Source organism: Phlebotomus papatasi, chromosome 2 (genome assembly GCF_024763615.1).
Source record: "Phlebotomus papatasi isolate M1 chromosome 2, Ppap_2.1, whole genome shotgun sequence".
Classification (NCBI taxonomy): Eukaryota; Metazoa; Arthropoda; class Insecta; order Diptera; family Psychodidae; genus Phlebotomus; species Phlebotomus papatasi.
This window is the reverse complement of record NC_077223.1, coordinates 19,891,783-19,906,875: the sequence shown is the minus strand read 5'-3', so window position 1 is coordinate 19,906,875 and position 15,093 is coordinate 19,891,783. Positions and strand designations below refer to the sequence as shown.

At 33.0% G+C, this 15,093-nt stretch overlaps 1 protein-coding gene across 3 annotated transcripts in view; it reads left to right on the top strand.

The window, feature by feature from the left end:
- Positions 1–14,498, top strand: part of LOC129803044 (KH domain-containing, RNA-binding, signal transduction-associated protein 2) — a 183,576-nt gene extending 169,078 nt beyond the window's left edge. The window contains exons 8-9 of one of the 3 annotated variants that reach the window (XM_055849360.1): positions 10,204–10,351; positions 10,450–14,498. In XM_055849360.1, the coding sequence (XP_055705335.1) occupies positions 10,204–10,351; positions 10,450–10,564 (263 nt within the window). In that variant the 3' untranslated portion in view covers positions 10,565–14,498. Of the gene's footprint in view, positions 1–10,203; positions 10,352–10,429 lie in introns of all 3 variants that reach the window. The other 2 variants (XM_055849359.1, XM_055849361.1) reach the window with 2 other exon arrangements.
- Positions 14,499–15,093: the final 595 nt, after the last annotated feature.

The window sequence follows — 15,093 nt, the reverse complement described above, 5'->3', positions numbered from 1 at the left end:
CTACCAATTTAGCGAAATCTGAGAATTGTCATACGAAACAGTATCCCATTGTCGTGAACTTCCCTTTCTCCCTAAATTTTCCCTTCTACCAATTTAGCGAAATCTGAGAATTGCCATACGAAATAGTATCCCATTGTCGTGAACTTCCCTTTCTCACTAAATTTTCCCTTCTAGTAATTCTAATGCGCGTGCTGAACTCATTAAGACTGATTCAGCGAATTATGAGAATTGTCATACGAAAGATAATTCCATATCAAAAAACTTCCCTGGCTATTCTCACTGACAATTTATCTTTTGATAATTCTCACACGTCTGTTAAATTTATTAGGGCCTATTAGAATGTGATAACTATCATATGAAACAGAATCCCATGACTATTCTCATTAATAATCTCTCGCAGATTTAGTGTTTGAAAATTGTCATTCGAAACGAAATTCCATTTTTGTAAACTTCCCTGACTATTCTCACGTTTTCGAAAACTCTATTGAGTATTCTCACTAAAATTTCTCTTTTGACTCACATATTAAATTTATCAATAGGGGAATTCTGTAATTTTTGTGTCATTGTCACATGTGAGTTCGAAACATGACAATGCCAATCCAATTTTTTTGTCATATTTCATGAGTTCGAAAATGCAATTCATTTGAATATTTTAGAAATTCAGTGTGTCTTGGTTGACTTGTTAAAAGAGGCCATTGTTATTTAAATAGCCAGAAATTTCAAATATGAGACTTCTGATAATGTCACGTGAGCTGAAATGGAAAAGTCACGACTACAGATTCACATTTTCGAAAAGCTCTTTTGAGATTTGAGCGCAATTTCTCATATGGCATTGCCAGAACGTTACAGAATTCCTCTCCAGGAGGGAAATTCTGTAACGCTCTAGCAATGCCATATGACAAACTGGGTTTGAATCTCAGGAGAGCTTTTTCGAAAATGCGATTCTGTAGCCGTAACATTGTCAGATGTCACATATTTGAGATTTCTGGCAATTCAAATGACAAGAAATTTTGTTAAACAAATCAACCAAGACAGATTGTATTTGCATAATATCACTAAGTAAAGGCATTTTATTAAAAAATCAGTGAATTGCATTTTCGAACTCATATGATATGACAAAAAAGCTCGATTGGCATTGTCAGGTTTCGAACTCACGCGTGACAATGCCACGAAAATTACAGAATTGCTCTTCAGGGCGGATTTACAAATATGTGAGAATTGTCATTCGTAATTAGCTTTCGAAAACCTCCCTGAGTATTCTCACTTAAATTTCTGTTCTAATGGTTCTAATATTTCACAGTACATTACTGAGTTTTGCAAAATATTATCAACGAATTATTACGGGGACTTATTAGGGTATTATTTAACATTTGTTAAGGATAACTTAACCTACTACTTTCTATTGTTTATATATATTGTATTTATTAATCGATTTTAGAAATTCTAGCTGTTATTCTTGGACTCATTTTCAATGATTTATTGATTTGGAGCTACTACGTTTGCTGTATAAAGTAAAAGAATTAACTTTTTTTTTATTAACTCTTCGAAGCTATTAATATTTTACTCCCCAGGGCATTCGATTGCTCCCTATTCATACCTTTTCTTCTTTTTCGCTTCTCATACGGTGCTGAGCTATATTACTTTCTTACAAAGCTGTATCAATAAATAAGTCGCCTTATAATTACCTTTAATAATTGTGTACGTGTACACTATATGTATATTTAATCTTCGTCCTCTTGATCAAATATCCTCTTATTATATTGAAATATTGGGGATCATTTACCTGGCTTTGTGCCAGGAGGCTAGCATTCCTGCTGGCATTACCTCTGAATATGCGTTAATTTTAAGTGTAAATTATTACTCGATTTTTTCACCCCAAACCAAAAATTTCTACCTTTCACCCCCAGAGACCACTTTTCTCAACATCTCTTTACGTTTCAAAGGATTTCTGAGAAATGATGTCACGCTGTTTGTCTTTCTGTCCGTCTGTCCGTCTATCCGGCCGTTACCACGCCTAGAGGACAAACGCTTCGAGATAGGCACTTGAGATCTTCGGGGGACTACCCATAAGTCGACCCTGCGACCATTAACATGTCCCTGGTTTTTCCCCACCTCTCCCCTTCTCCTTCAAAGCCATGTTCCTTGGGATTGCTCGAAAACACGTCGTGCATATTTGTATTTTTATATAAGTTTAAGAGATTACCCAGGCCAACATTACACTGAGAGAAATCCGAAAAAATTAAAATAGCAATCCGGAAATGTTAATTTTACCCTGCATTATTGATCCGATATCGGTGTAAATATGATGCCCTTTAGGTGTATTATGGGTTAAAGTTACCCTTTTTCATGTTAATTTTACACTTAAAAATGTGTAAAATTTACATTAAAAAATGTTAATATATTTTTACACCTAAAAAGTGTAAAAGTTAAGAGGAAAAAGAGTTAATCGCACCCCCTTTTTTTCTCATTGTATGTTCTTGTACCAAAAAAAATACCATTGAACCATTCCTAATAACGGTTTTCAAGATCAAAAATTAAAAATGCCCTTGAGAGCGTACTTCCCAACAGAATGGTATCATATTGGGCTCTTTCGGAAGGTCTTGGAATTTCTGATAAAACTGAACTGCTTCCAATCAGTTTTTTCTTATCCAAAATAATTTTTATCCGAAATTTAATTATATTACTCCTAGGGTATTTTGGGTAATTTTTATAAATCGGTTCAAATCGATTGTGAAATGGTTAAGAATCGATTATGAACAAATAGGTAATTTTTGTCCGAACATTAAGTCGAATACTCTTAAAACTAATTTGGGGGATCATTTGAGTAATTTACGAATCGGTTCAAATAGATTGAGAATCAGTAAACAGTAAATAATGTGAAAGTACTTTTAAGTTAGGGTAAAATTATGTAATTTGGAACCATTTACAATTTGGGACATTTGAGATTTTCTCACTGTTTTAGAGATTTAAAAGGAAGAAATCTCTTCCTTTTCTTCTTAATCATCTTTTTCTTCTATTTTGTAGTCTCTGTTTTCTCTTTGCTCATCTGAAACAGTAAGAAAATACCAAGTGTCCCAAATTGTAAATGGTTCCAAATTACCTAATTTTACCCTATAGCATTTAAATCACGAGTTCGAGCACTTCGCAAAACCTGGAACGCTTTGCTACCCTTTTTTGAAACTCTCATTTCACTTCTTGACAAGATTTTTCTTCTTTTTTTAATGATGCAGATAGCTCATACAACCTGAGAAGAAGTTTTTCTCCGTTTTTCTCCGGTGCGGTGTATAAGGGAAAGTTTGAAAGTTACCAACGATCAGCAATGTTCTTCAGATCAATTAGTTTTCCCCCATAGGGGAAAGTACTCTCCCTTCGAACGTTCATGCCTTCGAATAATGTGAATTTTCTTTTACTTTTCTTAGTAGACTTACACATTTCTACACTGAGAGAAATCCGAAAAAGTTAAAATAACATTCCGGAAATGTTTATTTTACCCTGCAGTATTGATCCGAAATCGGTGTAAATATTATGCTTTTAGGTGTATTAGGGGTTAAAGTTACAATTTTCAAAGTTAATTTTACCCTTAAAAAGGTGTAAAATTAACATTAAGAAATGTTGATATACTTTTACACCTAAAAAGTGTTAAATTTATGAGGAAAAAAAGTTAATCGCACCCCTGTTTTTTTCTCAGTGTATTAAATATTATTAGTTAGCTTATAAAATCGATTATTAATAATTATGTGATAATTCAGTAAAATCTCTTAGAAGAAATAAAAGAAAATTCTCATTATTTGAAGGCATGAACGTTCGAAGGGAGAGCCCTTTCCCCTACTGAAGCCCCATAATAAAACGAATTTTTGGAAATTATTTGCGGTTTTTTTGCATTTTTTTTTGTTATTACCCTTGAATTAAAGATCGGCTACGTAAATTGTCCCAACCCCTCCAAACTTTAAGATCAGAAGAAAAATTCTTGAGCATAGCGAGTCACAACTGGTTACTGTTACTGTCTATTTTGTTTATCGATTACCTCGTTAAACGGAAATTTAGCCATAGCCAAAACCAATTATCTCATACAGCACTCCATTTTGTATTAATCCGAGACACTTTCCTTTTTTTTTTAAAGTGAAGCAAAATTATCTTTATAAAATGAATTAACCAGTAACCAATAAACAACTTATCTGGTTACGCTCGTGAATTACCTCTCAGATCACGTTCGTTCATGATATGCATAGTGGAAACTGATTTTCTGCTTGAGAAGTTGATTTGTTATGTAAATGTTAATTTATTATGAATGAGATATATTTGAGCTATTTGATAAAATAAAGAACTTCACAAATGCAGCATACACGACTCCTATAGTGTTGACGGATTAAAATTTTAAACACTATTGGGAAAACTTTAAGAATTCCAGGATAAATGTAAAATTTTTAAACTATTTTTTTAAACCAAAGAATCTAAGAAAACTGAACGAAAGAACTAGTATAAGTCTCAAATTTTATTTACTTATAAAACTGTAGGAATATAAGAATCACATGCGCTACAATGGGTGTCGTACTTTATTTAAATCCCAAATTTTTAGTAATACAGATTAAATGGAAATATCTTCTTTAAAAAGTAACCCAAAAGCGCTATTTAAATAGTCTCTATTTGAATTGGATATTTATGATTGAAAAATATGTTTTCCATCATAAATTTTGCTTCGATGATGTTTAAACTAAATACTGTTATGAATATGATAGAAAAATTCCATATTTTAGCATACATTAATTTAAACAGAACTAAAAAAGATATGTTTATTTTAACATTTATAAAATATTTCTACACATCCAAATTGCTTTGAAATTTTTTTTTATATATATTATTATATATTTAAGTGGATAATTCGCACACAAACTCTTTAGAGAACGCTGAAATATTTAAAATTATTCAACCGTTTCAGAGCATACAGTTCAACTTTTGAAGCGAGAGAAATCGCGAAACAGCTGTTAAAAAATTATTCATTCATTTCTATCAAAGACGTCTCTATTTTCAATTTAAATTGAAAAATGAAATCCTGCACAGAGAAAGGAATTTGGCGTATTGCCTTTAAATAAAACCGCTTTACGCACCATGGATTTTTTTGTGAATGAAACCATTTTTGTTTATTCAGCTCCACTCTCGTCTCGGTTACTAAAAGCTAGAGATATTAAAATACAATTGTATGAAACTTTTAATACTATTTGGGAATTCAGCGGTCAGAAGCTCTAAGAAACTCTTAGAAACTGATATGTATCGAATTTTCGATTAGTTTTTCTAAATTTAAAATTTAAAAATTTGATATTTGTCAGAGGACATTGTCATACTGTTTCAGAAAATCCCCTACTGGCCTCACTCTTGAGGTTGTTAGATCGAGTAATGCAAAAAAAGATCAGACATCCAGGAGGATTTTGCCACATTTTATTAAATTTTCGATGTAAAATAAAACTTGTAAACCAAAAAAATGTAAGGGAGACTGAGACAACATTTGTCAAAACGGTTATTTAATTTAATATTTAAAAGTTCGCGTAAAAGATATGAAGGAAAAATTACATAAATCCAAAACTATTTTTTTCTATTAAATAATAATCTTCTATAACTTTAACATACTTGACCCAGTTCCCCTCGAATAGGGGAAAATGGCCTGCCTTTGAATGCGGCAGCCTTTGAATATTTCAATTTTTCTTTTATTTTTCAAAACGAAAATCTTATTCTCTAAACTATAGTCAATACAACTAACTATTTTCTATTAACTTCGATTGACAAAATAGAATTTTTGCTTTAGGAAATAGGAGAAAAAATAAATGTTCAAAGGCTGTCGCATTCAAAGGCAGACCACTTTCCCTTAATCCTAAACCCTTTGCAGAAGGATGTCTCCGGATGTTCTGCAAAATACGCTTCTAAGGGCCTTGACAGCCTGAGGATTAGCTGAGAGACGGCTTAGCATAATTATATTAGAAATAATGGTCAAAGTACATTTCCGACATTTTCCACTAAGTCGTCTCTCGGCTAAAGTCGTAAGTGTGCCTAGGGCATAAGACGCCTAGTGATTATTTATTCGATTTAAAACGTTTGTCACGAAAAAATTTCTTTACGCTTCTGGAAAAATAGAAGTCCCCAGAAATCAAACCAAATGAACAACGTATTATAGCCATAGGAATTCGTAGTTCGAAACCTCGAATTTCGACATTTTTGAAAAGTCTTTGAAGGCTGGTATTTCGGCTTGAAGAAAATGAGATGAAATTAAGGTGAAATTCAAGTTTTATTTCATGAATTTATGGATTCAATTGATTCAGAAGTTTACAAATATTCAAAATTAACTGTTTTACCTAGTTCAAGGTAATAAAGTAATAAAATGGAAATTAAGACCGAAACCCTGTTAACCTTTATTTCAAGTTTTTTTTTACTTTGGAACTGTTCCAGCTTCAGGTCACCGAAATAATTATTTTATTAATTTAGAATCATGGTAATAGGTTCAAGATTTATCTAAATTTATAATACGATGCATAAAGTCAGTTCTATTAGACTTAAAAGAAGAATAGTCTAAATCGTCTAAATGATGTCCAACTGTAGAGAGCTAAAAGTTATAGAGTAATAAATTTCACATAAAATAAAATAAAATTTTGCCAACAATTGCCTCAGCGTTTTTGAGATATTCTAGAAAATCAACTTTTAGAAATTGGCTCAAAAATTACATTTTCAGAAAGATATAGAGGAAAGTGGTTTTGGTAAAATTGTAGAGCGGTAAATTTCCAATAAGACTGCTTCACTTTAGGAGTCTGTCAGCTTTTCTTGGAGCTCGTGAATAAATGAAATACTCTTTTGCAAAATTTTGTCTCACGCTTCCCCATACTGAGACATGCAATACATATGAGGTTGAGTTGCTTAAGTGCCAGGCTGTCCCAATTTTACCTTTTGAAAAATGCTTTGTACTCACAACTTTGAAAATATCACAGAGTTTTTCCATTACGTTAGCTTGCTTTTACGGATTTAAAATTACTTAATTAACAACACCCTGATTTTTATTGATTTTGCTCTTTTCAATTTTAAACCTCTAAATTTTCTAAGAAATTTTCAACCGTCATCGTTACGGGTCATCGTATGTGGCCAGAAAACAAGCTTTTTTTTTTTAAATATTTCTTTGATATTTAATATCCTCTCCTAGTAGGGGAAAGTGGCCAGCCTTTGAATGCTTCAATTTTTTTCTTATTTCCCAAAGCTAAAATTCCATTTTGTAAATCGACGTTAATAGATAATAGTATTAACTTTAGTTCACAAAATAGAATTGTTGCTTTGAGAAATAAGAGAAAAATTGAAACATTCAAAGGCTGCCACATTCAAAGGCAGACCACTTATAACGTTTTTTTTCATTAATCTCCGTTTTTCGATGAGGATAAGTGTTCGAATTTCGTATTCCAAATGGTACAGAGTAGGGTGTCAATAAGTCTTGACACGAGTTCTTAAAGTGTCAATAGTTGTTCCTTTTACCCTAAATACAGTAGACTCTCGCTCAATCGGCTCTTTATCAATCGGGCGACAAATTTTGTTGACAATTTTCACGTTTAATTATGAAGGTAATTTGTTCAAATTCGCTGTAGTTCTTCCTATTTTATCGTGATTCTTTATAATTGAGCGCTTTTTGTGGAATTTACAAAGGCTTTGACGTTCAATTCTATAGCTAAACCGGATGACATTTTGCCCCATATTCCCGATTGAGAGAGAGTCTACTGTATTTTCTTTCAGGCAGCTTAAATTAAAGGAATTAAAATGAACAAAACTCCCTGTCCCTGACCTCATGAATTCAGAAACTTAGCCTGATCCTTCAAATTTGAGTCTGATCCCTGTATGTATCAACACCAATCGTCCTTTTCGGGCTGATCCCTAAGTTGATGACTGTGTCAATTTTGCGCTTTAGGGCCCAAATAGACTAATGCCCTAGACACACTTACGACTTAAGCCGAGAGACGACTTAGTGGAAAATTATGGAAATGAAGTTTAACCATTATGTCGAGTATAATTACGCTAAGCCGTCTCTCGGCTAATCCTCAGGTCTGTCAAGGCCTTTAGGCTGCTCCCCGTAAATATTTAGCCTGTGATATTTTGCAGTAAAGGTTCATCTTAAACTGTCATACACTTAAAGCTTATAATCATCAATTACAGTTCCTTTACTTAAACCTTTACTGCCAAATTTTTTAAAGCTAAATATTTTCGAGGATTAGCCTGAGTCTATTTAAGCCCTTACGGATCTCGACTTGTTTATTAGGAATTTCAAGATTCTTCAAAATATTTCGTAAAAGTTCTTGTGGAGTTTGTGCTATGGAAATGAAGAAAATTTATTGTGAGAAGTTTTAGAACTTCTCGTTCAAATTATTGTATTTATGTACTGAGAATCGTCAATCAGAGAGTGTCACTTGCTCTTTCGGAGTGAAGATAGGAAAAATAACCAGTGATAAGCTTAGATCAGCTTATAGAGGTGTGATTCCTTCATTGCAAATTTGGATTGTTGCAAACTCGAACGTAACTTATTATCGTTATTAATTAAGTTATTAAGTTATCGTTATTAAGTGTCTGAAAATCCTTTAAGTCGATTTTCTCGGAAACTATGAGAGATAGAGGCCTCAAACTTGACATTACATTAGAGACTCCTTTCAGGCTTGAGATGTGCAAAATTTCACTAGAAAATGAGGAAGAATGGAAGAGAAATGCATAAAAATGTCTAAAAAAAATTTAAAGTCGATTTTCTCGGAAACTATGAGAGATAGAGGTCTCTAACTTGACATCACATTAAAGTTTCGTTTACGCTTAAGAAGTGTAAAATTCACGAACAATTTCACGACCCGTGAAAATCTGCGAAAAATTTCGCGACCCGCGAGAATCCGTGAAAAATTTTCGCAACCCGTGAAAATCCTCGAAAAATGTCGTGACCCGCGAAAATCCACGAAAATTTCGCAACCCGCGAGAATCCGCGAGAATTTTCGCGACCTGCGAAACCTCCAATTTTTTTTTTAAATTGGTCTACTCAAGTAGCGCTACAATATGAACATAAAATGGTTGAAATTGCATAGGCCAATTTCTAAAAAACCTATAAAAACCGGTTTTAAACCGGCTCAGAACCGGTTTTTCAAAAAACTAATATATTTAAAGATATATTTAAAAAAAATTATGAAGATATCTCTTTCCAAACCTGAGATATTGCGTACTACGGACGGCCGGCTGAACTCGAAAATGGCGGCGTATCAATTTTCGGCATCAGGAATGTTCAAAACATATGCCCTGTCAATTTCAGCTCGATCGGACCACTTTTAGAAAATCGGAGTATCACAATAGGTGTGATTATGAAGGAATCACGCCTAAAAACCAAGTCAATGAATATATGGGTTGCTGACTCAATTGTACGCATGATACCGTTCCAAAATCTCATAAATTGAGTGTGTTCGATCGAAGTGTATAAAGCAATTGGTTAAGGTCGTGTGGCAAGTCAGACAAAGCTTGTGGTCTCTATAGCTCAGTTGGCAGAGTACTCCTCTGGATAATGAGGGTACCCCAGTTTAATTCTGGGTGGAGGCAGGAATTTTGTACTATCTCCACTCTGAAGGAAATTTACTTCAAGTTGTCGTTTAAATAAATAATTCAAATATTAGTAGGGGGTGGTGGGGCTAATTTGAGCTTTGGAGCTGCATTTATATACGATATTTTCGCATGTTCCTAAAGGAAATTGGGCACAATCTAATTTAACTTTACAAAATAATTATGGAAATAAATAACATAATTGTAAGATCTAGCTTTTGTTAAAAATATACGACAAAAACCGTATATAAACGTAGCCCCATAGCTCAAAATAACCCCACGTCCTCTTAGTTCTTCTCAGTTATTGTTATAATTTGCATAGTACGTGTAGCTTTAACCCTTTAAGGACGAGAAGGTCAAAAAATGAAGGTCTGAAAAAATCGCTTTTTCGGACTTTTTAGACTAAAACATAGCTTGAGAAAGCCGTAGGAAAAATTCCATTTTTGGGTCACCAGTGACCCAATCGTCCTTAAAGGGTTAATTTTAACGACTTTCGGTTTTATGTTTGAAAAAAAAAAACTTTTTCAAAATGCCTTTCTCTGTGCGAGCTGAGGTAGATTAATGAATCCCTTGGATGGATTCTTGTTGTAATTAATAAAAGGTTCCACTTGGTTTTCTTTGCAGGGAACTTGGCTCGAAAGAGGCCCCTCCTGGGTGTTCCACGGTCAAGTATGAATCCAACAAAGAGGACAGTGATGACACTCCTGGCACGTGCCAAAAATGCCCAAGCACTCCATTCAGCCCGAGGTGGTGTTGCATCATCTTTGGGGGAGTGAGTCAATGACATACAGTACTATAGTCCTTTAGCCATTCACTCATCCGATATGCAAAAATAATTGGCAATTACCAGAGAATTTTATCTACTCCTAGGCCAGTACAGACGATCACGTCTCCATTAATTCTGCAGCAACCGCTCGATGTGCCTCTTGCAGCTGTACAAAAGGAGAACATCTTGCAGGATATCTGCAATTTGTCTAGAAATTAATTACTATTTCGTATGTGGATGCATTTGAAAAGAAATTTTATTATATATCTCGAAGAGATAGGATGATTTTAAACTGAAGAAGGTCGTATATTGGGATAATAGAAGCATGATATAGCGGAAAATGTAGAGGTTTAAAATGGGAATGGAACAAAGAGATTGAAAAAAAGGGCGAATTCAGTGGTTTCAACTTTCCACCTTCATCTGCACTATATTGTGTGCACATTTAACACTTCAAGTATTGAACAAGAGGTGTATAATTGAGGGTTTATTTACCATTTAGAGTGGAGAATGTTTGAGAGAAAAATGGAGCAGACGCAGTAAAAAAGGGAATTGAATCACCTTCTCATATGGATGTTCTATTTAATAACACTATAAATTTGAACAAAGGATAAAATTATCAAACAGGAAGTGAACTACTCGTTAAAAGATATCTTCAGTTTGATTAGATTTCGCAGATTTTTCGTTTAAAAAAACATCACAATAAAATCTACACACATTTATTAGCAAATACTTTCCTTCATTTTAATGACATTACATTTTCCAATACTATTTTCAATAGAGATACCACTTGTGGTTATTTACACTTTTGGCCATTTTAAATCACTTAATAGAGTCAAGGTCCCCCATATGGGCACTTTAAAACTAATTATAGAAGTTTTCGAAAAGAGTTTTAGAACAAAGAATAAGGGGGATTAATACAAGGAATACTGAAGAAAATGAAGAATATTCCGTGATCCTTTGTCATTTAGACTTCCTTACTTCAGCTGTATAAACAAGGATAGAGGGACGTGGGGTACATTTGAAATGGGGTACCTTTGGAATTATATTTTTTCTCCTATTTTTTTTAAATTGAATTGGACTTTACCTGATACAATTTAGGTCTACAAGGCAATTGTAAAGATGACGGTCCTATCACACTAGGATTTTTACAATTTAATTTTGAATCCAATTGAGCCAATTGAGCATTAAATTATTTCTAGAATTTACTTGAAAATTCTTACAGCCAGGACACATTTTGCAAGAAATTTGCTCAATTTTAAATAGTGCCGCAGGATTTTTGATTGTGAATGCCTTTCGGAAAATGTGTGATAGTACTTAAAATGTTTTATAAGTCACTTATCTGTTATGCAAAAGAATCTCCAAAGCCAGAAGAAAGGGTTGTTGGCAAGGTGGTTCATGAGGAGACTCTCATGAAGTGAATAAATTTAATAAAAACAATTTTCTTCAATAGACTACTTGTTTAACAATAATAAAATTGAAATGAATGAGCAATTTTAACATTTTAATTTGCTGAATTCAAATTTAATTGAGCAACCACATTTATGCTGTTTTTAAACATGTTTTTATGGGCCAAGTATTAGTTTATATCAATAAATAAGCGAAATTTTAATGCAAAATAATGCATAGGTACAATTCATCTGAAAATTAAATTGAATTTAAAAATTGAAAAAATCCTAGTGTGATAGCACGGTAAAATACATTTTGATAAACCTCGATTTCTTAAAAAAAATAGGAGAAAAATCCCAATTTCAAAGTATCCAAAGTCAAAGGTGTCCCACTTTCCCCTATTCTAATTCGGAATTGGCCTATTAATAAAAAAAAAATATCTTACCAGGCTTTAAACATGGTAATTATTTGCCTATTTTCCGGTGCATGAAGTCTACTTAAACTTTATATCGGTATTTATTCCCATTTACCGTAGCACAAAAATATCCATCTTCGAAAGTTTCCTTGTCATCTTCCTTTTCATTTGATCTTTATCAATTATTAATACTTAATATCCTTTTTGACTTCTATTATTGGATATTACATATTCTTCAAAACAATTTCGAACCGTTTAACAGTAAAAATAAAAATATGTGGGATTTTCTATTTTAGCCGAGACACACTTGGGAATATTATGATAGACAACTCAGAGATTGTATTCCAGACACAAACCGCAAGGGAGATTTTGCGAGACTCGCCGATTCAAATATTCTCGTTCAGAAAGAGACACTAAGGAAAAATAAGTAGTTTTTTTTTGTAACGAGGTTTTGAAAGGGTTTATAAATGTTTCTGTACTTTAATGTAGTTATCATCTTGGTTATTGCAAATATTGATTAGTGTTGAGAACAAGCAAATTTGAACTCGTTAAATATTTTGATATTCTGAAATGTAAACAAAAGAGCTTTTGTTGCATACTAATATAATTCTATATAAGAGGAATTTAAAGGGGATACAACAGTATCTTTAGCATTTGTATCAAACTTGTGGGAAGTCAACCAAAAGGTCGTTTAAAGCCTCGTTAAGGCTGGAGATAATTTCATTTCATTTAATTTCATTTATTTCAAGTACTGTTTTGAGCTAGAGCTCTTGAAAGCAAAAATTAAAACAGAGATATAGGTGTACAAAGACTTCAATGTTTGTGTGATAGCGGCCACCGCCGTCTTAGCGTTGGTAACCAACCTCCAGAGTAAAACGGTGGAAAACTAATTTATTTAATCACTTACTTTTTTATAGAATTTTTTTTCTACAGTAGACTTTCGCTAATTCGGCTCTTTTAAGATCGGGTTACTTTTTAATTCGGGCAGCAGTTAAATTCGAAAAATGTTTGCTCATATTTTTCAAGTTTGATTATGATTATCAAATGAAGCAAATATGCTCAAATTTGCCATAGTTTGTCTTAGTTATGATGTGTTTTTGCATTATTGAGGAGTTTTCATGAAATTTACCATAAATATGAGTATGTAAACTCAATATGTGTATGCAGATGAATAAAAAATCGTTGCATTTCAAAAACTTTGTCGCCCGAATTTTTTTCTAATTCGGGTAACATTTTTATCCCAAATGCCCGAATTTGAAAGAGTCTACTGTACTTCTGAAAATCATACTTTGTAAAATTTATCCCTGACCGTTATTCTAAAACTCCACAACTTTTTTACCGCCTTCGACAACACTGTCAGTTACAAGTTTTGTACTTGTTCTATGGAATAAAGATTATAATCACTTTATTTAAAGTGACTATAGAAAGCGTCTAGATCAAATGGTTTTGTAAAGTAACCAAATCTCCGCAAACGCCCATTTTGAGGTAAAGTACTTAAAGTTTTAAGCTAAATAGAGTAAGATGGGGTAATTCTGAATAATGTTTATTTTGGAATTTTGAGATTTTCTCAGTGTTTCAGATGGTCAAAGAGAAAAACAAAATCATGAAGAAGTACAAGACTATACATTCGAAAGTAATTCTTTCTCAATTTTTCACTTCAGATTACCTATGCATCCAGGCCACAATTGGGCCCCTTATGCTTCCCTACTCCTATTCTATCTTATCCCCCGATACGGGTAGCCGCTCCATATCACAGCGCAGTGGGCAATCAGTGCCGCTTCTATATCACAGCATCCCTTCTCGGTGTGTGTTTGGATCAGTGACAGTGAATATTTGTATAGACTGAAGTACCACTTTCATACCGAAACTCGTTTCGAAACTCAGAATTGAAGGGCAAATTGGTAATAGTTCTGGAAAATTCCAATCAAAAAATGTGAATTTGGTATTTGACACAATATAAAGCACATTGATAACGTTGGAAATGCACGCAACTCTCCGTTATTTGGATGCTTTAAGGGCGAAATTGACAGTTAAAAGTCTACCTAGGGTAAATGTACTAATTTTCGGCCAGCTTTCAATTTCGACCACTTCTATTTTTCCTCAAATTTCGAGATGATGTGAAAAAGAATTTGGAAGAATTCCGGAATGGAAAGAAACTATAAAAGACAAATTTATGGTGGTGTGATTTTTCTGAAGCTTTTTCATATGAATTAAAATGATTGAGTATAGATAAACAAAAAGTCGTTGAATTTCAAATAGGTTGACACCCAAATTTATGTGTAATTTGTGTGCGATATTTCGATCTCAAATGCTCGAATTTGAGAGAGTTTACTTTAAAAAAAAAATAGAAAATAGCCATGTGAGCTCCTTATAACCTCAAAAAAAAATCAAAAGTTATCGAATGCAGGAAAAGCTTCCTAATTCTGCGTACTTCACAAGTTCGTTCGGTTAGAAAATAGAACGATTTGAAATATTTTACATTTTTTTTATATATATTTAAGAATGTAACGGAAGGATTATTATGATTTTAAATGCATAGGATATAGTGCTATGCTTGGTACGCTCCCAAGCTTCGTAATGACTAATTTTTTCCTATGTTTCTCAACAAATGTGACTAATCGAACCTATATTTTAAAAAACTAGGAGAAATTGTCCAGATTTTAAAATATATTGCGTAGTCACATTTCTTCAGAAACATATGAAAAATTTAGTCATTACGAAACTTAGGATTGTACGAAGCATGGGCACTTTCCCCTAATCCCATAATCCATTTTCCTTTTAAAACATTAAAATAATTTTTAAACCGTCTTAAAGGCTTTCACATCATAGTAAAAGGGTATATTAAAACGTGAAGTTAAAAAATAAAGAAAATAAATTTATTTATCTCTAAAATAGTTATTAGGGTAAGTGTACCAAATTCCGGCCAGCTTGCAATTCCGGCAACCTT